This window comes from Ctenopharyngodon idella, chromosome 22 (genome assembly GCF_019924925.1).
Source record: "Ctenopharyngodon idella isolate HZGC_01 chromosome 22, HZGC01, whole genome shotgun sequence".
Classification (NCBI taxonomy): Eukaryota; Metazoa; Chordata; class Actinopteri; order Cypriniformes; family Xenocyprididae; genus Ctenopharyngodon; species Ctenopharyngodon idella.
The window spans coordinates 28,969,500-28,991,387 of record NC_067241.1 but is presented as its reverse complement, the minus strand read 5'-3'; the positions used below and the strand labels follow the sequence as shown (position 1 = coordinate 28,991,387).

The following is a 21,888-nucleotide window of genomic DNA, read 5'->3' as shown; positions in this document are numbered from 1 at the left end:
GGGCCCCACACAAGAACATAAAAATAGGCCCCACCTATATTAACATAATATTAAAAAGTATATTACCACTACAAACATGACAACTGCACTGAAATAAAATCAATACAAATAAGCACACTGTAGGTTGTCAACAAATAAGATGTCCAAGTCAAACTTTTTTTTTTTCATTATAAAGTTAAAATCTATGTGAATGTGTAAGGAACAGTGTATATTTTATGTGCCATGACTGGTTACCATTAATTGTTTCACTAATTAGGTACGGTATCCTGTGGCCTCAACATGCTTGGGGGCCAAGTGGCAAGGTTTTAAGACAGTTACTGTCAAATACACATTCATTGTTCTCCACCGAAGAAATGTAGTCACACCGGTCACACAGTATGCTGTACAACTTGTTCTGTACTTTGTGGATAATTGAGACGTTTTCTGTGGTCAAAATATTTATTTCGTTGACAAAGGCTTGTCACATTTTCCCAAGAATAACCTGTGCAATAAATTCAAGAACTGTCAACATAAAGATGTAAAAAAAAAAAATGAGTAAAAATCTGTGCAATTAATCTGTACATTAACCTGTCAAGATCTGCTCTCTGTGATATATAATATATAGTCTTCTGTTAAGTTTATTTTATATGCAGGTCCTAAATGTGTAAGCCCTATTTAAATTATTAAATTGTATAATTTATTTATAGATAAAAAAATATTTTATACTTGGTTTTCACTGATTTTGTATACCGATTTTTGTGTACTTTTGACTTGTTTGACTTGGATTTGTTGACAACAACCTAGTGTGCTTATTTATATTGATTTTATTTCAGTGCAGTTGTTATGTTTGTGGCAATGGAAATCAGGAATGGTGAGAGAACATTGTGCTTGGTACGTTTTTCATCTTCAAACCAAACTTGGGTCTTCAACCGACAAAGTTTAAAACCCGTCTGGCTACCACGCTTTCCATAATGTTTATGCATTAGGTCAGTAGGTGATCTTTTTTGTCTGTGCGAAAGCATTTGACCACATGAGCATTTACACTATGAAAACAATCTGGTCAAATGTGTTTTTGACTACCTCTAGATGTGGTTGAAATTGGCCAAGCTTAAAACATTTTAAACCAAAACACATCTTAATACCAAGTGTAAAAAGGCCTCAGATATGTTACATTGATGAAACATTTTATTGAGAAAGCATATTGTTTCTGCACTTTTTGTTGATGTAAAATGTACCCCCAATTATCCACCTTATTTTTCAACAAGTAAGCTATTTTCTGTGGATGTACAAAACTTCTGATTTATTAGCCAGTTTAGGTAAATAACTAGAAGAATAACAGAGTGCAGTAGATGGTAAACCTTTCTGAGGTACAAACCAGTGTATTTATAATTATGACAATACATTAAATAACATAATAAGAAATGCCAGTCTGCAATATCAAGCAGCATAACAAGCTGAAAAAAAAAAAAAAAAAAAAAAAAGCTGGAATGAGATGATACCGGAAGCCTGCCACTTTCAAATTACAAACATATGTTGAAAATAAGGTGGAGAATGAGCCGGTTAATGCAAGACATTTTCGTATGTTAGGGATTTCAGTAGTGACTGAGAAACAATTTCAGTGTATATGAATAATTCTAAGACACAGCTGCAAATGTGTGTATTTGGCTTTAGTAATTGAAACCGTTAGATTTGGATATGAATGTCTTTATTTCACTAGTGTTTGTAAGAGGATTTTAAACCATTACAGACTACAGCCCCTCAACACAAGTAAATTGTTGAGCAATTGTACACAGTGCAATATGGTTCAATGTTGTTGTTTTTGTGAACATTTGTTTAATGAGTTTTCTACTGAAACCACTTATTTATTGAAAAATCCTCTGAGTTTAAGCTCATGTTTTACCCAAAACTCAGACACCAAAGGCAGTGCTTTTTTGTAGAATTTTATTTTCGAAATTATTTTATAAAATCATCGCTTTTAATTAATTTATATAATTATAGGATTATACTTTTACTGACAAACATATTGGCTAACTCCTCACACCCGACCCACCCAGCTCCTTCACTCCACCACGCCTCCATTGAAGATAAAACTGGTTTGCCAGAAAGAGATCTGACCTCTGTAGATGTCAGAAAAAAAAAAAAAAAAAAAGAGCAGAGGAGTGTGTGTCTGTGTCTGTTGAGGGGCATGTCGGGGTCAATTCACTCATCACTATCAGTTCATCTCCAGTGAAATGACCACACAAAAAGATTAACAGGTTAAGATGAGAATTGACTCGTGTGTGAGAGAAAGTGTTATGTATCACCAAAGGTTAAAACACTTTCAAATGGCTCAGTTACCGTCCATGCAGATCAGCAGTAAGTTATGGTTCTACCTTTACAGCTCGTGGATGTTTGGCACATAGCAGTTCTGATTGGTTAATCATGCTGTCATTTGAGTGTAAAATCCAATCACAATATACTTGGCTGCTGTTTTGTACTGGAAACAACTGCAGAATTTAAGGAGGCAGCAGTTTCATTCAACAGAGAGTCAAAGGCAAGAAGAGCTAGAGGACTGACCGCATCCACTAACACTTGTTTCACTAAATCAAAAATACATACTGAAGTTACTTTGTCAGAACATGTCATCTTCATGTCTTGTGCTAGTTTCTGTTTCCCTGACAGGTTTTTTGGCCCTCGCTTTATGCTGCGTACAGACATTAAGCATTGAGTCCTGCATTGAGTGCAGCCTTCAGGTTACCTAAGGCAGCAAGGAGAGCAGGTTGAAAGGTCTCTGAAATTAATGATATGTAACCAGAATGGGTAACACTTTAGTATGGGGAACAATTCTCACTTTTACCTAGTTGCTTATTAGCTTTGCATATTGGCTGTTTATTAGTATTTATAAAGCACATATTAATACCTTAATCTGCATGACCATATTCTACATCCCTAAGTCCTACCCATTACCTAAACTTAAACGCTACAACAACTACCTTACTAACTATTAATACACAGTAAATTAAGAGATTATTGAGACAAAAGTTGTAGTTAATAGTGAATATGTGTTCCCCAAACTTAAGAGTGACCCCAGAATGATATATTGACTTTGTTCTGTTGGTACAGACACACACAATTAACAAACAAAAACAGCAGCAGAAGCTGCAGAAAAGGGGAAAAAAGAAAAAGAAATTATACATAACATTTTTAATTAGTGTTATCTTCAGGGAATAATATAAATCAGGCCAACTTTTAGCACAATATTGTGCTAATATAATGACTAGAAATTTCGTATTAGGGTGAATTTCACAAAAAACATGTCCAAGTCATATTTTACTTCAGAATTTAAAAAAAAAAAAAAAAAAAAAAAGAATGATATTCTGCATAAAGAAAATGAAGCCTGTGTTGGCCCATTTTTTGTCTTTGTGGCACTATTACAATTCCCCATAAAATATATTTCAGAAGAAAAATGTAATTCTCATAACCGTACTGTGAAAACAACACTTGTAAAGTACTACTGTAAGAAAACATTGTGGCAGTATTGTTGTACTCAATTTAGTTTATGCTTCTTCTTTTTTTTAACTGAGAAAAATAAATACATTTAAAAAAATCATTCTGGACCATAAATACGGAGACCCACACGTGACATGCGGACAAATATATATATATATATATATATATATATATTTTCATTCCCATGACCTTTAAAAATGTGTTACCTCATTTTAGTAAATCATGGACACATTGAACTAATTTGTTACCTCATTTTGATTTAACTAAAACAAGGGAATTAATTATTTTGAGGTGAAATATGACCCATACAATCCTTTGTGACATTCACCCAGTAGTAACACTTTAGTTTGTCATGGTATGTGTACACACCATCATAAATTTATTGTACAATGAATTAACAAAAATAACTCAAACTTAAAACTGTTTCTAATAAGTCAACATATCAAAATATTAAATTATATTCCATTTCAATGAATTCAAATCTTAACAGGTTACAACAATGTAAAGGTAAACTGGACAGAGGAAAAAAGTATTTATACTAACATAACCATACAGTATGTGCATAAACTTTGCCAAGAAGAGATTCATGGTACTTGCAAAACATGTTGAGGCCAGGAGTGCCCCCTCATGGTTTTACTTTCAACAGCAGCATTTTTGAAAAGCGTAGGCTGACTTCTTAGGGGTAAACCCACAAGGCATTTCTTGTCAGAGGACTCAATATAGTGACTTAACAGCAACTAGAAGTTCTGATAAATTCACAACTGAAACCCCATTCAACTGAAAAAGTCTTACATAGATCTATAGCTTCACAATTCAAAATATATACTATATACGTCCAGTGTAATATTTTGTTTTTTCTTTTGTTCAAGTTTGAGAAGTTCAATCAAGTTGATTCAATTCCAGGGTGAAGTCTCTGCTAAACTTTCACAGTTCCTTTATGCTGCATGGTTATTTTAAAGTTAACAAACATTGATACTGAATGGATTTCTCTGGTCAAACACCTTTTTTTTTTGTCCTTGATAAAGTAGAGCTACTGAGGGACAGGAAATGCACTGCAAGATCACATGACCAAAACCAAACAATTGCCAACTGAGAGAGGAAGTAGGAAGAGTTAAATAAATATTCATTAAAAAAAAAAAAAAAAAATCAAAGGTGAAAAAACAAACAGAGATAAAGGAGCAATAGAGGTGTAGTGCACAACTGTAGCGTGGCTGTGTTCCTGGTCTATCGATATACGAGGTGGGATATGGTGCTGGATTTGAAATTGAGTTGATGATTGGGCACAAAGTTATGATGAGGATTTTTGCGGGTGCACACATCATTGGCGTAAAGGCTTATGCACATGTCACATGACACCTTGGAGCAGTTCACACAGGTGTGAGAGGCCCCTGGCTTGTTGCAAAAGCCACAGCGGGAGCCACCCACACTCAGCCGCTCACCCCCACTGCTGCTGCTGCCACTGCTGATGGAGCTGACCACTGGACTGCTGCCCGAACCCACGGGTTTACTGGGAAACAGCTTGGCACTCATCACAGCTTTGTCCAGCAACAGCGAGTGGGACTGAGCATGGGGGAGTGGATGAGGGTGAGGGTGAGTGTGTGAGTGGGCATTGGAGTAGACGGACAACTTCTCCTTGATGGGCATGTAGCCATCCAGAGGTCGGGAAGTTTTAGTGTAATCCTGGAAGCCGCAACAAGGCGTCGGTTCCACTGCATGGCAGGATGAACACAAGATCATGTCGCACCTCTGGCAAGAGGACAGCGAAGGGTAGCCCATGCCGCAGCCCTGGCACTTCATCATGTGCCCCTTCAGAACCCAACTGTCCCGGGCTTCTCGAGGCTCCCGGCTCGGTGGTCTAGAGGGCATCTGGTGGCCACCCAATCCCCGCTCAGTGTACAAGTCCACCTCATCCAAGGAGGACAAGTGGTAGGAGTATGGCTCAGATGGGGGTGACTGAATAGGAAAGAAGTCAGCCACTGGGCTGTAAGAGGGCGGTGCCGCGACAGGGTAAAGCGAGGGGCTAGGTCGGATGATTTCATCCTTCACATCTTCCTCTGTGTCAACGAACAGTGGCTCTTTGCGCAGACTGAGCGAAGCCTTTAACACTGGCTTGCTGGCTTGGTGCCAGTGTCCTGCGCTGTCTGTTACATCCACTGACTTGGACGGCCGACCGCTTCGCCTTAGGTGGGCACGGTCGATATCCACTGGCCGCACCGACAGGCGGGACAAGTCTCCCGTAAGGCTGTCTCGTCGGCGGAGGGCGTCAGCACACCCTGCTGCATCTTCTCTGGTGTTCCTTCTCACCTCCACGGCCTCCAGCTCTGAGGCAAAACCCCGAGACATGGACACCACCTCGCTGAGCAGACGGCATTCAGCCTGGGCAAGAAGCAGTTCAAAGGCAAGCTGTCGAAGGTGGGAGGCTCCGCCTGGATGGTCCCTAACGTGGTACTGCAATTCCTGGTCTCTTGAATAGCCCATGGAACGCAGAAGTGAACGCAGGTCTGCGTCGCATATCACCGACTGCAACTGGTACACGTATGGCCCTGTGAAGGTCTGTAAGAGTGAAAGAAAAGTCATTACACTGTCAAAAACAAAGTGAATTATGACTTTCACACTGTCTTCTCATATTTTTCACATTCACAAACAAAAAAAAATGTACGGTTTTAATAGAAGGCTCAATAATTAACCCCAAAGTGCAATGCAGTCTCACTTAATCTACAACCTTAGCTCCTCACACATCTGTTTAACTTGTTTCTTCTGATATATCGTAGTTCACCCAAAAATAAACAGCTTTCCTTTTGTGCTCCATGGAAGTCAAGAACTGCATAATTTGAATATTTGGGCAAATAAATCCTTTAGGATGTACTCACACTAGGCATGAGAACCAGACCCGGTATAAACCCTAAATATACTCTAATTAAATTAATTGAAATGTGTACTATCCAAGTAGTTATAGATGTTTACTGTCGTAATGATGACAGTAGCGGACACAAGAGTAGTAGCTGTTCTGTGCTCCGACGCAGTTAGCGATCACACTACATGTGTACATGTGTACTGCGCCCAACTGAACCGTGCTCTGAACCAGATTTAGGGGGTCAAACACGCTCGGACAAGGCTCCGATCGCCTAGTGTGAGTACACCTTTATTCTCTTGACTCACCTTAATGCAACGAAACTCCTTCTTCCACGGAAAGAGCAGCAAGTTGGTACAAATGGTTTCCAGCGTTGTAAAGGCTGTCTCCAATGTCCGCAAGTTTGCTCCTCTCTGAGTCCTCAATGAGTTCTCAGCTATGTCATAGAACCGAACCATGCGAAAGCGCTGCCCTGGATCAGGCTGGTATGAACCTAGCAGTGCTGTTGCAGTAGAAATCAGTGCTTCCTCAGTCTTAGCCCCTTGCTTATCTCCTCTTCCTTCACCAGTTCCCTCCTCAAGCCTATTCTCCAGTGATGCCACATACCTGCGGAACAGATCTTCTCGCAACTTGGCATCCATTGGTGGCAGTGGGCTGCGTAGCTTGCAAATCCCACAATCCAGGAGTTTCTTTAAATGGGACCTCTTGCCATCTTAAGGCCTCTCTCCCACTGGAACAACAGTGCAGTGTGGTGGGGGAAATCAGCAAGCTGCAATCTTCCTCCAAAGGAGCGACATGGAATAATGAAAGTGAAGATGTGCTTGGTTTAATTTGGGCGTACACCTTGCCCAGGGCTCTTTCCTATTGTTATAGGCATCTCTGGGTGCTTCATTAGCCAAAACACCTCAAAAGAAGCAACATGACATGAGAAGGTGGTTGATAGGAGACTCCTCACCTTTTTAAGCCCTCACTGTCAGGTTTTCCCCCTGCAGTAGGTTGAAGGTCAGGGCTTGCAGAGAGAAGCATACATTAAAAACACCATGCCCAATGCTGCCAGCTGCTGCAATGACAGAAGAACAAAATCTTTTTGAATAATACCACTCAGGTGGCAGTGTAATAAGTGGGGGGATTGCCTCAGTCCCTTTGCCTGCAATCACAGAGCTAGATCATATTTAGGGTTGGGTATCATTTGAATTATAGAGATTCTGATTCTGCTTATCGATTCCCAGTTTCAATTCCAATGAGGTGAAAAAAACCTTTAGATATCAAACATATATTTTTTTTGCAAAACATTATTTTGCAGCTGAATACCATGAACAAAATTCAGTAACCTAAATAATATAAATTTTAAACATAATTAAAGACAAGTAAAAAGTAATAATATAAGAAAAAATAAATAAATCAGCAATAGCACAAATATACAAGAGGCAGCTCTCTGTGCGTGCTTTAGATGTGTGCAAAGCACTTCTCTTTCACGTTTTCTTTTGCTTGAATGGTTTAAAATCACACTTAAATGCAAACACAAGAATCGTTTAGTGGAATCGAAAAATGCATCTTATCGAATCCCAGGTTGTTGGAAATTTAGAACCGGTTCTAAAATGGAACCGGTTCTCGATACCCAACCCTATTCATAATGCAGGCATGCATCACAGAAAGACCAAAGCAGACCATTAGAATGAAATTAATTACATATTTGTGATGTGGTCTAATTTATAGTTATGGATATTTGTGTATTTCTGTGGAACAGACTTAAATATTGGTTAAACTGAGTAAAATGAAAAGTTGAAAGTTAGCATGACCAGTTAGCTCCTAATGGTAGATGCCATAACGACACCATTTTGGATACAAAAGGAATCCTCATCCACTGACTGCCCTTAAAATGTAGTTTTGTACTCCAACAAAATGCAGTTTTTGCAAGCAACATATACACTGTAAATATTTTATTTTAATGTAGATGATTTGTCTGATTTTTATTGTAAGGCATTTAAAAAAAAAAAATGATTAATGCAAAATGGACTAAACGTTTGACCTGTCTGCTGCCTTTTACATATCAGCTCCTGTAACCAACAGAATAGCCAGCAGTGAAGGGTTTTGGAATGTAGTTTCATCAGCCAATCAGGATTTACTGCTCAGGTGATCGACTCAGAAAAATGTATGTCCCCAAAGATGGCAGCATGCCGGTCATATAAAAGAGTACTTCCGGGGTGTCCTGCATTTAGTGAGATTAATGGGAATTCTAATGGATAGCTTTCTCCAGGTAATAGATGTCACTGAATGAAGTTATCAGCAAATTAGCTAAAGTGTTTAATAAACAAAAACTGATAAGGGATAGGGGACAAGAGCTCTGCAGACACAGATTTCCATGTAAACCTGCCTATATGAGAGCTCAAAACCACTCTGTTTCTATTAGTAAATGTGGACTGTGTGCAATATGGCCACACAAACCACTTCATTCCTTATTGGTTAGGGTGCCAACACAGTATTTCCAGCTTTTACCCTCAACAAAAACTGATGATGCAGGATGTCATTCAAGCTGCTGAATACATACCAACACTAAACACCAAGCTGTACATCTATCTATCTATCTATCTATCTATCTATCTATCATTATTCTCATCACCACCATCAGGATATCATCCTATCATAATCAAAACATCATATTGAATATGGAAAAGGTGGAAAAAATCCACTTAAAAAAATCAGGGTTCGCAGAGAACACAGTTAAGTATTAACAAATGATTACTTCTGCCTACATTGCATTGCTACAGTGACATAAACAGTGACGTGTTTTAGCCACATAGCTAATATTACAGTCTCGTTTACATATAGTAAATAAATGTCAAAGCAACAGACAGTCCGATCTGATCTCTCAAATAGTGTTTATTAAAGGGATAGACAGTAATGAAGTCGTCACTCTACTCTATTTAGTTTCAACCCCATCTATGACATATATCAGATGCAGTTAGCACACAACTGCTAACATTAGCGCAGTTGCAGGGCCCTGTAAACCCACACACCACACAATGTAACCATACACCATCCTACAATTACTTTTAAATTACCTGAGTAAGAACACGACTTTAATGTAAACATGCCCGTTCAGTGTCGTGTAGTGCTGGGCACCATTAATGAGCCGCCCTACTCTCCATCATTCAGCGCCTCTTACCTTCATGTTCCGCTGGAAATCCCCACAGCCGCACTGCGCATGCGCCAGACTACCTCCCCTGCGCGCTCCCGAGGCTGCAGGATGCAGCTAGGACTAGCGTTGGACTGTCCAATTCATTCAGCGAATCGGTTCTGCAACATGATTCGATTCATTTGAGTCGTCGCTAAAAATAGTTCCCAGAAGTCCCTGCGCTGCATTTCACGTCTTCTTTTTTTGTACTTTAATAAATGTTGCTCAAACACTGTGCTGTTTTCAGTTAACGCAGGTTTGTAATTGTATACATTTAGTGACAATGTATGTGTTCCATTTTGTTGCTGTCATTCCAGTTGAGACCCTTGTTTTTTTCTTCTTCTGCCAAATGTTACGTTGTTGACGTTTCTCACCCATCAGTTTCACTCTAAAAATGTTATACCACTCGAGTGATTCATTTTCACATTTCACTTTCGAATCATTTATAAGAACCGGATCAAGTGATTCATTCATGAATCGGATACCAATAGAAATATATCACGCTCGTAACTCTTCATTAAAAGACATCGACGACACACACACACTACATATGTACTATCTTTCACTTATCTGGTTAAACTCTGCGGCTTTTTGTCATTAGTCAAATTAATAAGTGTGTAATAATGTAATTTCTCATGCGTGTGCATGAGATCAGCTGAGTTTTTGCTCCTCCCATCCCAACAGTGAATCTCACCGGAGTTCAAGAACACGGAACACAGCGCAGCAGACATGGCTATGCTCAAAACAGTACCTCAAACTGATGTGAACGATGCTGAAGACGATGACTTCCTATGTCCTGTGTGTTTGGAGATATACATCTGTCCGATGACCACACAGTGCGGACATACGTGAGTATCCATGAGGTCTAGTGTTTACAGCAGTAACTTCTCGATTGACATGTTGATTAGTTTAATGCTCATTTCGTTATCACGTGAAACCGATGCACAGCCTTCATGTCATGTAATTTAAACTTAATATGATTGTGCCTAATAATAACCAATAACTACAGTTGTGGTAATATTTTCTTGGAAGACAGAAATTGGTTACTTTCAGTTTTGCTTCTTGTGTAGAAAACTTTGCAGTGTGGGATTCTGGGAGTTGTAGTATTCGCTTAATTATGCTTTTGCATGAACAAACTACAACACCCACAGTGTCCTTTTATAAAATGGGGTCTTTTCCATTTTGATGAGGTGATTTGTAAAATACTTTTATATGAATTGTAAGGCTCAGACAATACTGACAATCATAACAAAACACGAGTAAATGCAATAAAAAGAGGAATACATTGAAAAGTATTTTAATTAATGGAGGGGGAAATTTGGTAACCGTGTTGATGAAACCTTCAAGTGTACATTATGTCAAATAAAAATATATACATAGTGATATACAGAGTCATGTATCTTGTTGCAAAGTGGGATTGTTTTGTTTGTCAGCCAAATCTGCATATTTGCATGTAACATAAATGTTTTAATGTAAATATGTCCCTTTTGTCTTGTCAGATTTTGTGACAGCTGCCTTCAGGAGTGCTTGCGGCCTCAGAAACCTGTGTGTGCAGTCTGCAGGACTGATCTGCGCAAGTGGCATAAAGCAAATCATTTACAAGACTTGATGCAAAGATCAGTTGGGAGGTGCAAAGGCTGTACAAATGAGGTGTGTGGGTGCATGTATGCGAGTTAAACTGTATATGTTACGTTTAAATGGTGTGCATTCATATTCATAAGTGCTTATTCTGGCCAAAAACCCCCCACTTAGTCAGGAAGAGACTGTCAGACCGATATGTAAGTTGATCAATCACAGTAGGGAACATTTAATGGTTGTACAGGAAATACTGAAGAAATTAGTGAGAATTAGGGGTGCAATATTGACAAAAAATTATTTTGCTGAGTGTGTTTTTGTGCTAGTACCTTGGAAGATTTAGGCCTGTTGTGGACCATTGACTCCTGGAGGTTTCTGTATTCTTCATATTCTTTGTGGTGATTAGTTCATATTAGTTACAGAAACTAATGGTCCTTATTAGGGACCTATTATGCCCCTTTTTACAAGATGTAATATAATAAGGTGACCAGATTTCTGAAATGGAAACCAGGGACATTTCCTATTTGAGTGGTCAAAATATCTTCAGAATCTCATTTGTTATTATCTGTTAATTAAAAAACGGGTACAATACATTTTTTAATCTTTTTGTTTTTTTTATTGTTTTTTATTTTTTATGTAATATTATTACATTAATAATTATTATGATTTAGTTTGATTTATTTTGATTTTTGGTCAGGTTTACAATTCACCAAAAAACCTATTACATAATTAATAGTAACCATTGTAAAAGCAGTTCAAAACAATAAGCCTATTATGTTATAACAAAAGTATGACTTTACAAAAGCACTAGGCTATTATTTTACATTTTAGAATTTAGACACATTTTAAGCACAAAGTAAGTTACAAGTGTATTATTATTTATTTTATTTTTTAATTTATTTTTTTTTATTCATATCTGAGAAATTGCTGCATTGTGACTGCGCAACTTTTGGTGACGTTTAAAATTGTTCAAAACAGTCCCGCACCCTATTGAAGCCCTGTTATAAAACACTTACAAACAGTATTACTTTAATTTAACATTCAATTTAACACATATACCCTCTTTGGGGAGTTTGTGTCAAAATCATTTTGAAAATCTCTTTTAATAAAACTTTATAAATAATCAAAAATTATTTGTTAAAAAAATGATGAAAGGAAACGTTTTTTTTACATTTTAAATGAGTTCAAAATTTAATTTTATTATATCAATATCAACCACTCACCTTCCGACATTACTTTGAATCTGTCCCATGACCAAAATGGGAAGTGTTCTGGGGCGCAGAACAGAAAAAAAGGCAAAATAAGCTTTCTTTAAATGTCTTTAAATTAATCAACATTTAACGTTGTTGTCTGAGAGGGAAAAGTGATTCATGTTGATATCAGTTAATTTCCAAATGTCTCCGGCGCTCAAAAAAATAAGTTGTGGCATATTTGTGATTTTATATTTGCGGTATATTTGGTATAGCCGCATCTCAGCACCGAATTGAGTTCTCTTTCACGTCTTCTTGCACTGGAACACACAATTTTCTCAAAATGCCAGTCTTGGCGAGTATTCCCATAAAAAGTTGTTTTTGTCTTAAAGGGGTGGTTGATTATGATTTCACTTTTTTAACTTTAGTTAGTGTGTAATGTTGCTGTTTGAGCATAAACAACATCTGCAAAGATACGATGCTCAAAGTTTAAAGCAAAGGGAGATATTTTCTTTTAAAGAATTCTCTGTTTAAGGACTAAAACAAACGGCTGGTAGGGACTACAACGAGCTTCCCCCTGGGTTGGTGACATCACTAACCCTAAAATTTACATAAACCCTGCCCCCAAGAACACGCAACAAAGGGGGTGAGGCCATGTTACTGCATTACAATATGTAACACAAATGCAATAGCATGTCAAGATGACAACGTGACAAGTTATAACCGTAATTAAACTAAACTATACCTGTTCTTTCTTCATGCAGCATATATTCTCTGGCTCTGTAGGATCTTACAACAGTTCCCACATGAGCGATTTATAGATTATCATGACAGAATATGCTAATCAATGACTTTAAGATAGTTAACTCCACATCAACTACATAAATTAACCAACTAACCATTCAGAAATGTCCTGTTGCATTCTACATGTTGTCACTTCTTCTTCTTGAGTCTCTCCATCATTGTCCGACTCCATTTTGAACATAAAAGGCTGAACATTTTAAGTGAGTGTGTGAGGTAATCGGTGCTGCTAACATGAGCTCTTGAAACTCCGCCCACTTCTTGAGAGCAACAGCTAATTTGCATTTATAGGGACACACAAAAACGGAGCGTTTTTGCTCACCCTCAAAAAGTGACAAATTTAATATGCTGTAAAAAATGATGGGGTATTTTGAGCCAAAAATTCACATACACACTCTGGGGACATCAGAGACTTATTTTACATCTTGTAAAAGTGACATTATATGTCCCCTTTAAGCGAATGTAAACCGAAAGAAATCTGTTGTGCAATATAATGGATCCGCGCATTAGGTCTTAAAGTGACACCAAAATGTCAGTCAAACAACTAAAAAGACAAAGAGTCAAAATCACTCACTGCTCTTGACTAAATAACTTATTTATAGCGTGAAGACAATGCAGTGTTATTTTACATATGATTATTCAATTTCTGTACCTGAATACTAGATATAGGCCTACCTAAAAATTTTAAAATCGGGCGCCAACACTGATCTTGCGTACCCCTCAGCAAATGTGCAGTTGCGCACCTGGCCAGAGATAAGGGGCTTTCACACCATGTAGTTATAGAAACTCAGTTATAGGGTCCCCCGAGAACTAAATTTTCCTTTAGGGCCATTTTTCTGGTTGCATTCTTACCGCTAGTAGGGACTCTGAAGTGACGTAAACTGCAGGGCGCAGCTCTGGTTGTTGCGCAGGACTTTTATTTTGATGCCGCTGAGAATGCCAGCCCTTAGCACACATTGCTCCCATTTTCCTGTACTATCTAATACAATATTGGATAGAACTGTTAAAATAAGAAAGTAGACGGTATACGAAAAAGTATTACAGTGTTTGCCATGTGGTTAATTCCCAATGTCGCTAGCTGAGCATAAATACATAATCATGTTTCGCTTTTTATTTTCAAAGTCGCGCTGGATTTCCTCCTTAGCGTAAAGGTTAAGATATGCCTGGACTTTGGCGTCGGTCCATCTATCGCTGTTTGTTTGTGGAGTAAATATATAGGCTATAAACTGTGTGTTTACACAGCTTTTTAAAAATGGCGGGTGTCTGTGTTCCGCATGTTTGGCCAGAGCCGTTAAAAAAGGTGAAACAGATTTAAAACTTGCACCTAATGTATACTCTAAATCTAGTAATTTAATGCTATTGTTAATGCTTAGTGTTGATCAATGAGAAAGCATAAATAAAAGGTTGTTGAATGTTTAAACAGGTTAAATGAGACAACTTGAAAGAAAGAGACAAACAATGGAAAGAGATTCTAAAGCTTTATTTTTTGTGTGTTTGAAGAAACTGTTTGTGAATTTTGAAGACTGATTTGTTATCAATAAAATATGCAGAAGACATCTAAAATGACATTTAGAAGTGTAAAAGCATTAACAAATTACAGACCATGAATAACCCCCAATTATTTCCGCAGCAATATTATGGACGCGTTAATCACTGTAGTAATATATGTCTGTATATAACAAGTTGATTCAATCAAAAATGTTCATTAACTGGAACATCGAGTGATAATATTTCAAAGTGATTTCCTCATTTTGACAGACAATAAATGTTGTAACGTTATTGCTGTAGAAACATCTCTGTAAATACTGCTAATAGGGATTAGAAGTGAAAAGGGGAGACAAGTACGTTTTAAAGCATTTGTGTGAAAACAAACCTGAAAAGAGACAAGAGGAATTATGGAGAAAAAAAGAGCAGACCACAAATGCACAGAATGTTGTCTTTTTTCGTACTGTTACAGCAGAATACAAAAGAAAAAAAAAGAAAATAACCAGAAGTAAAAGAATGCAGCAACTGGAAAGAGCTCATGCCACAGATATTCTTGTTATACCATGTCACATTAAAATACCAAGCGTTACATTATTCTCTTGAAGTCTGAACATGAGAACATGAAGGAAATTTAACAGCTAATTTAGTCAAACTGACGGATAATGATTATTATTTGTAGCGCAACCTTATGATTTGAAACGATTTGTTTCAGTGTTTTTGAGTGGAACTTACCCAACTGTAAGTGCCTCCCATAATCTAAAACTCAGTAGACTCATGAAGAAAAAGGTGGATTGTGCTGGGTTAGACCCTACTTTGAAGTAGGAGCTAATTTAGTCCCCCAAAAGGTGTTCCTATAACTAAAATCGTTCCCAGTTCCACACACAGGCAGTGTTAGTGATGACAATCCTGGCTTTTTGGCCAAAACACCTGTCGGACAAAGAGCGCTGCTGTGAGCTGCTTAGGAGGGCCAGATCAAAGATCATCAAATGTCAGATGGCACATCATTATCATAGTCGTAGACAATAGATATAGTACACCCCTGGTAATAGACTTTGTGATCAGAAGTTCTGCTTTACCAAAATTAATAAGTACTAAGTTTTACCAAATTAATAAGTCAACACAGTGCCCTAAAGAAAAAAAAAAAAAAAATGAAAACATACATACATACATACATACATAAATAAAACCTCTGGACCCTGACTTGAGGAAATTGTGTACTAGCCTATCAGATTGGAGCTTTGGATTTTCACAAGTGCTTTTCAGTTTAGTGCGTGGTATGCATTAGATGGTCCCTAAACAGACTGTGGGTGGTCGGAGAGCTTGAACTAAAATTTGTATCCACTACTCAGGTTCTTTTGTCTGACATGAGAACCCACACAGGAATGTGCTCCAAATATCAAGACTATATCAAGGATGGTTTGAAGTCCATTTCAAAGAACCAGCCTGCCATTGTCAGGTAATATAACGTTCTTCAGCTTTTAAAACTGTACATATATGTGGGTGATTTTTCAGCTAGGAAATACTTAATTGAAACTTTTTTTGTCATTCAAAAAATATATTTTACTTATATAACAACTAATCTTTTTTTTTTTTTTTTATTTATTTATTTTTTTATTTAAGTTAATCTCTTTAAAGTAAATTATTTGCTAGTTAACATTTTTTTGTTAGCAAGTTTAAGGCTTGTCCAAACTTGTGAAATGTGAAAAAAAGTAATTACCGTCACACACCATTACCGTTTCCACAAAGAATATAAAAACTTAACACAATCCTTACATTAAATTACACCAAAATCCACTTGAAGATTGATCAAGGACACAATCAGATCTTTATTCCTTTTTTCCAAAACATTTAAATTAGTCAAAAGTGCCCCTGATTGAAGAATCACCTGTTTATTTATTTACTTATTCATCCTGATTTATACACACTGCTTGGTTTCTTGTTCCTTAGCTCAGTGCCGAACCGTTATACGTTCACCTGTCCTTACTGTAACCAGCAGAACTTTGACCAGGATGGTCTAGTGGAGCACTGCACCTCACAGCACGCACACGACCCACGTCCAGTGGTAAGGCTTGTGTCTTAAATACATTAGCCCTCTTCCTGATTCCCTCTTTAATGTCCTTAGTGTAGTTTTCAAATTATTTTTTGAAAATGTAAATGCAGTCTTGATACAAAGAAATTGAAGCATAGTTTGTTGTAGTTACAGTCATGTGAAAATTGGAAATTGTTGGATTTTTTGACATATTTGGACAAGCAAAACTCTTTGAAACAGTGCCTATTAGTTGATATTATGATATGATTAGTTGCCTATATAAAGTTGATATACTTGAACAAAACCACAGGAAAAAAAATAACTTTTTCAATAATTTATTCAACAGAAATATCAATAAATCTTTTGTGGAAAAAGCAAGTACATCCTTGGCTTCAGTAGCTACAGTACAGAGGCTGCAGCATTTTGTAAGCATTTTGCATAATTGTCCACCAGTCTCTGACATCGGCTTGCTAGAATTTCCTTACCACTCCCCCATGCAATATTCTTTCAGTTGCAAGATGTTTGATGTTTTGTTTTTTTTTACTGCCTATGTGTTCATTCACAAACTGTAGTCTTGCTCTAATGTTCTTTTTAGATGGCAAAGGCTTACCAACAGTTGCACGACTTGCACCTAAAAGGCCATGAAAATTTGGGGTTCTTGGAGAAATCTTTTCTTTTTTTTGTTTTCTTTTTCTTTTTTTTTTTTTGGTCCCTTTTCTTGGGCTGAATTTGTTGGGCCGGCCAGTCCTGGACAAATTTGCAGTCGTTTGAAACCTGTGCCACTTGTAGATGACTTTGCTTACAGTGGAATGGTGTAATAATTCAAATAATTAATAATTTCAAATAATTTGCCAGTCTCAAAAGCATCCATAACCTCTTTTTTCTGAAAGCCTCATAAAACTCTTTAGATCGTTAGATTCTACCTGCACTTCCTAAGCAGGTTCTTATCACTGGCAACAGAATTAGAATCTTGAACAGCTGATTCTAATTTTTTGGATTTTTGAATGTGTGATAAATGTAAGAGTGCACTTACCTTTTCCATGTGACTGATCTGACTGATCTTTTTTTTTTCTTTTTTTTTTTTTTTCTTTTTTTTCATTTAAATTGTTAAAATTACTACAAAATATCCATTCTATTTATCATAGAGTGTGTATCAATTTTATTAATAGGCATTGTTTCAAAGAGGATCAAATCTTTGCTGTTGGAAATATGTTAAAAAGCCAAACATTTCCACTGGATGTACTTATTATTATTATTATTATTATTATTATTATTATTATTATTATTATTATTTACATGGCCATAGGTTTGGGAGACTGAACTGGTAATGGCTGGTTGCATAAACTGCTTAGACTAGTTTTACAAGTTAGTTTATATATATATATATATATATATATATATATATAATTTTTTTTTTTTTTTTCTTTTTCTTCAGGAGTGGTCATAACTTTTAAAAGTATATTTTAAAGTTGAATTTAAATTGATTTAAATTGAATCTGAAAAGTAACATTGGTTACTCCTAACTGCTGGTTGAATGGTTGTTAAGACTTAAATCTACGGCTCAAAAACCTACGGAGGCTAAAAATTACACCACTTTTTTTGTCCATAAATCTTGTATCAGTCTATTATTATAAAACATTTTATCTTTATATTTATGCTCTTTTTTGTTATTTTTATTTTATTTACCTCTAATTTCTTAATTTATTCGGTCCTCACTTTCTGAGACCCATTTAAAGGCCTGTTTGATGGTCAAAACTTGGTTTTAGGGATAAGGTTATTAGGTTAAGCGTAGGTTTAGGGTAAGGATTCAGGTTTGTGATGGGTAGGGTTAGGGTAAGGAGCTAGAGATGGAGTATTGTAATAGTAATAATAATAAACTTTATTTTATATAGTGCCTTTTAAATGTTATTCTCAAAGTGCTTTACACAGTAAAGAGTAACAAGTTAAAAGGTACCAACCTTTTGTGTATTTTGTGTATTTCATTGTGTCAATGAATATCTTCACAAAGATAGGTGTACAAGAATGTGTGTGTGTGTGTGTGTGTGTGTGTGTGTATTTCCATTTCAAATGTGATAGTTTAGAGCAAGCTCTTAGACCATTCAGATGAACATCTTTTTTTTTTTTTTTTGGTAAAAAAATTATTTCCAGTCAAAATGACAAAAAGAGGAGGAGTGTTAACATAGAGGCTATTTTTATGCAACTGGCCACAGCAGGCTTTACTGCAACCAGTTATGTTTATTGTAAATTGCATGTATGTACTGAACAATTTACCAGAAAGAAGTGGCCATCTCAGAGTTATACATGTCAGGATTTACCTTTTTTAGCGCTATCACCCACCCTTAATAGAAATAGTTCCTGTGGAGTCAGGAGTCGTTCTTTCTAAGTTTGTAAACCTCCTCTCCACTCCTGCAGGTGTGTCCAATATGTGCCTCAATGCCCTGGGGCGACCCGAATTACAGGAGCGCTGACTTCTTTCAGCACCTCAGAATAAGACATGCTTTTTCTTATGATACTTTTGTGGTAAGTAGGTTAAAACGGTTCCATGCTCTGGTTTTCCATTGTTAAAAGAAAAATGTCATACTGTTGATACAATAAATCGTATTCATATTCTTTTTTTTTTATATCCAGCTATCAACACAGATCAGTCTTGCTATTTTCTTTTTCAATGATTTAACATGGGTTCTCCTAGTAAATAAAGATTTTACCTTAACTTACATATTACATTTGGTATACATAGTTGGTCTTATTTAAGCTGGGAATTAATATTGCATATTACTGATATAAAGCCTTTTAGTTTAGCAGAGCCTTGTACTAAACAATTTGTTTGTCTAATCATGTATCATGTAACTGGGCAAACTCATGAAACTGTTTAGAGTTACCTCTGTGCACCAAAACAAGTCGAATTTAAACTGAAGAAATGTAAATGTAAAGTTCAGGAAAAAATGAAAAATCTATCATCATTTACTCACCCTCAAGTGTCTTTGTTCTGTTGAATGCAAAAGAAGATATTTTCAAAAATGTGGGTAACCAAACAGTTGCTTATCCCCATTATTAATTGTATTGTGGGGACAAGCACACACACACACACACACACACACACACACACACACACACACACACACGATGGAAGTCAGTAGTGACCAGAAACTGTTTAGAGACTGTTATCAACATTCTTCAAAATATCTTCTTTTATGTCATACAGGTTTAGAACAACTTTATTATTATTATTATTATTATTATTATTATTTTTATTTTATTTATTTATTTATTTATTTATTTATATAGGGTGAACTATCCCTTTAAACTTCACCAAAGGGAACACTAATCACCCTAACTGTGACTTGAAACAAAGCAACTTAAAATAGTATCCAAAACACTAAAGAGAGCTAAAACATCTACTTATTTTAAATATTTTGAATAACAAATATTTCCACATCCCTATAAATCCCCATGCATTGACCAAAAAATAAATGATTCAGAATTGATTCTGCTCTAAATGGCTTCCATCACTGATCAAATTTAGTTGACTTGACAGTATGAGTTCTTGCTGTTCAATAATTTAAGTTGCTTTGACTAAATTGTATAAACGTTCACTATTTAATTTCTATGTAAATTCAGTTTTTTTCCTACCTTAAATAGTTCAGTCAACTTTTAAATGAATGAAATGCTGGTGGTATGTGAGCAGAGCTTAGACTGCTTGTAACCAATCTTAAATACATGTATATTTTTCTGTTTTTATTAGGATTATGCTACAGATGAGCAAGCCATGATCCAAGAAGCTCTACAGCGCTCTCTCATGGAAAACTGATGTGAGGGACATATGGACCCCCAGCTAAACTTAAAGGGATAGATCACCCAAAAATTAAAATTATCCCATGATTTACTCACCCTCAAGCCATCCTAAGTATATATGACTATCTTCTTTCAGACGGACACAATCGGAGATATTTTTAAAAAATATCCTTAGTCCTACAAGGTTTATAATGGTTATGAATGGGGGGCTGCATTTTGAAGCCAAAAATAATGCATCCATCCATGAAAAAAAGTAATCCATACAACTCAGGGTGTTAATTAAGGCCTTATGAAGAGAAGCAATGTGTTTTTGGAAGAAAAATATCCATATTTACAACTTTATAAATTCAAATAACTAGCTTCTGGCTAGTTCTGCATATTCTGCATATGGTCGTCCACCAGAAGCTAGTTATTTGAATTTATAAAGTTTTAAATATTGATATTTTTCTTATCAAAAACGCATCGCTTCACTTCAGAAAGCCTTTATTAACCCACTGGAGTCGTATGGATTACTTTTTTTATGGATGGATGCATTATTCTTGGCTTCAAAACACGGCCCCCCATTCACAACCATTATAAACCTTGGAAGAGCCAGGATATTTTTAAATATATCTCTGACTGTGTCCGTCTGAAAGAAGATAGTCATATACACCTAGGATGGCTTGAGGGTGAGTAAATCATGGTATAATTTTCATTTTTGGGTGAACTACCCTTTAACACAACCAAAAACTACTGTTTATGCTTAAACAAATCAACAAACTATAAGGGGATTCAGGGCTGATTTATCATTATACATACACTAATTTTGGTAATGCCAAAGTTCCTGTTGGTGTAATTTTGGTGATTTGCTTATTCACACTCAGTCATATATCTTATATATTCATATATAAGACATTACCATATACAATTTTAGCTGTCAAAATATATAAATATATTCTGCCAATCTATAATTCAAATTTTATAACAGATTTTTGTTTATAGAGTAACGTTTGTTAGATTTTCTGCTGATTGTCAGATTTTGTTGCACTGGAACAGAACGGCCGATATATGGATTCTTAAAGGTTTTTCTTTTATGGATTATTTTGAAACCTCCTCTATATTGAGGTGAGTCTTTTCAGAAGCTTATAGGGTAGAAATACTGATATTGAATCAGATTAGTCTTTTGATCCTGAGATTGGGCCATCTAATTCAAAGGCAATTTAGAGGAAACAAAGGAATAAGCTTTTTTATGTCAGTTTGTTTTGTATTATTTTATTGTTTTGAGAAGTAGTTCAGTTTAACACTTGTTGGAGGTATGTTTCACTTTGAGATTAGTCTTGAGATGTGTATTGAGATGAGTTTGTTCAATCCAATAGGGGGCAGTATTGTATCATTAATCCACTGTAATGTTTATCGTCTCTGTACTCTGACCTAAGAAGTGCTCTCTAAGTGTAGTGCAGCTACAGGCAAGTACATGGCTTGATTTGATTTATCAAAAGGTATTTACTGCTAGAATCTGTGCTTAAAGGGATAGTTCACCCAA

The 21,888-nt window shown here is 36.3% G+C and overlaps 2 protein-coding genes across 9 annotated transcripts; one reads left to right on the top strand and one right to left on the bottom strand.

Moving 5' to 3' along the window:
* Window positions 1–1,901: 1,901 nt before the first annotated feature.
* spata2 (spermatogenesis associated 2) lies at window positions 1,902–9,625 on the bottom strand. Of its 8 annotated transcripts, none has more exons than XM_051880538.1 (4): window positions 9,486–9,622; window positions 7,275–7,379; window positions 6,628–7,095; window positions 1,902–6,021 (listed from the first exon to the last, which is right to left on the bottom strand). In XM_051880538.1, exons 3-4 carry the CDS (start codon window positions 6,958–6,960, stop codon window positions 4,693–4,695), a joined length of 1,662 nt encoding a protein of 553 aa, XP_051736498.1. In that variant the 5' UTR covers window positions 6,961–7,095; window positions 7,275–7,379; window positions 9,486–9,622; the 3' UTR covers window positions 1,902–4,692. The 8 variants fall into 8 exon arrangements, with proteins under 8 accessions (XP_051736498.1, XP_051736497.1, XP_051736501.1 ...); XM_051880537.1 differs by having other exon boundaries at window positions 9,382–9,533; XM_051880541.1 differs by lacking the exon at window positions 9,486–9,622 and adding an exon at window positions 9,382–9,403 and having other exon boundaries at window positions 7,275–7,376.
* Window positions 9,626–10,101: 476 nt separating this feature from the next.
* Window positions 10,102–20,511, top strand: rnf114 (ring finger protein 114). Its single transcript, XM_051880579.1, has 6 exons — window positions 10,102–10,342; window positions 10,994–11,144; window positions 15,895–16,001; window positions 16,493–16,607; window positions 18,987–19,094; window positions 20,317–20,511. The coding sequence occupies exons 1-6, from the start codon at window positions 10,224–10,226 to the stop codon at window positions 20,380–20,382; spliced, it is 666 nt and encodes a 221-aa protein (XP_051736539.1). The 5' UTR covers window positions 10,102–10,223; the 3' UTR covers window positions 20,383–20,511.
* The last annotated feature ends 1,377 nt before the right edge of the window (window positions 20,512–21,888 follow it).

Excerpts from the sequence above, each read along its gene's own strand:
- spata2 (XM_051880538.1), bottom strand. The coding sequence starts at position 6,960 with ATGGATGCCAAGTTGCGAGAAGATCTGTTCCGCAGGTATGTGGCATCA. Across the intron at positions 6,022-6,627 it reads AGGAGTTTCGTTGCATTAAG|ACCTTCACAGGGCCATACGT; the intron begins GTGAGTCAAGAG and ends TCACTCTTACAG.
- rnf114 (XM_051880579.1), top strand. The coding sequence starts at position 10,224 with ATGGCTATGCTCAAAACAGTACCTCAAACTGATGTGAACGATGCTGAA. Across the intron at positions 16,002-16,492 it reads AACCAGCCTGCCATTGTCAG|CTCAGTGCCGAACCGTTATA; the intron begins GTAATATAACGT and ends CTTGTTCCTTAG. Across the intron at positions 19,095-20,316 it reads TTTCTTATGATACTTTTGTG|GATTATGCTACAGATGAGCA; the intron begins GTAAGTAGGTTA and ends TGTTTTTATTAG.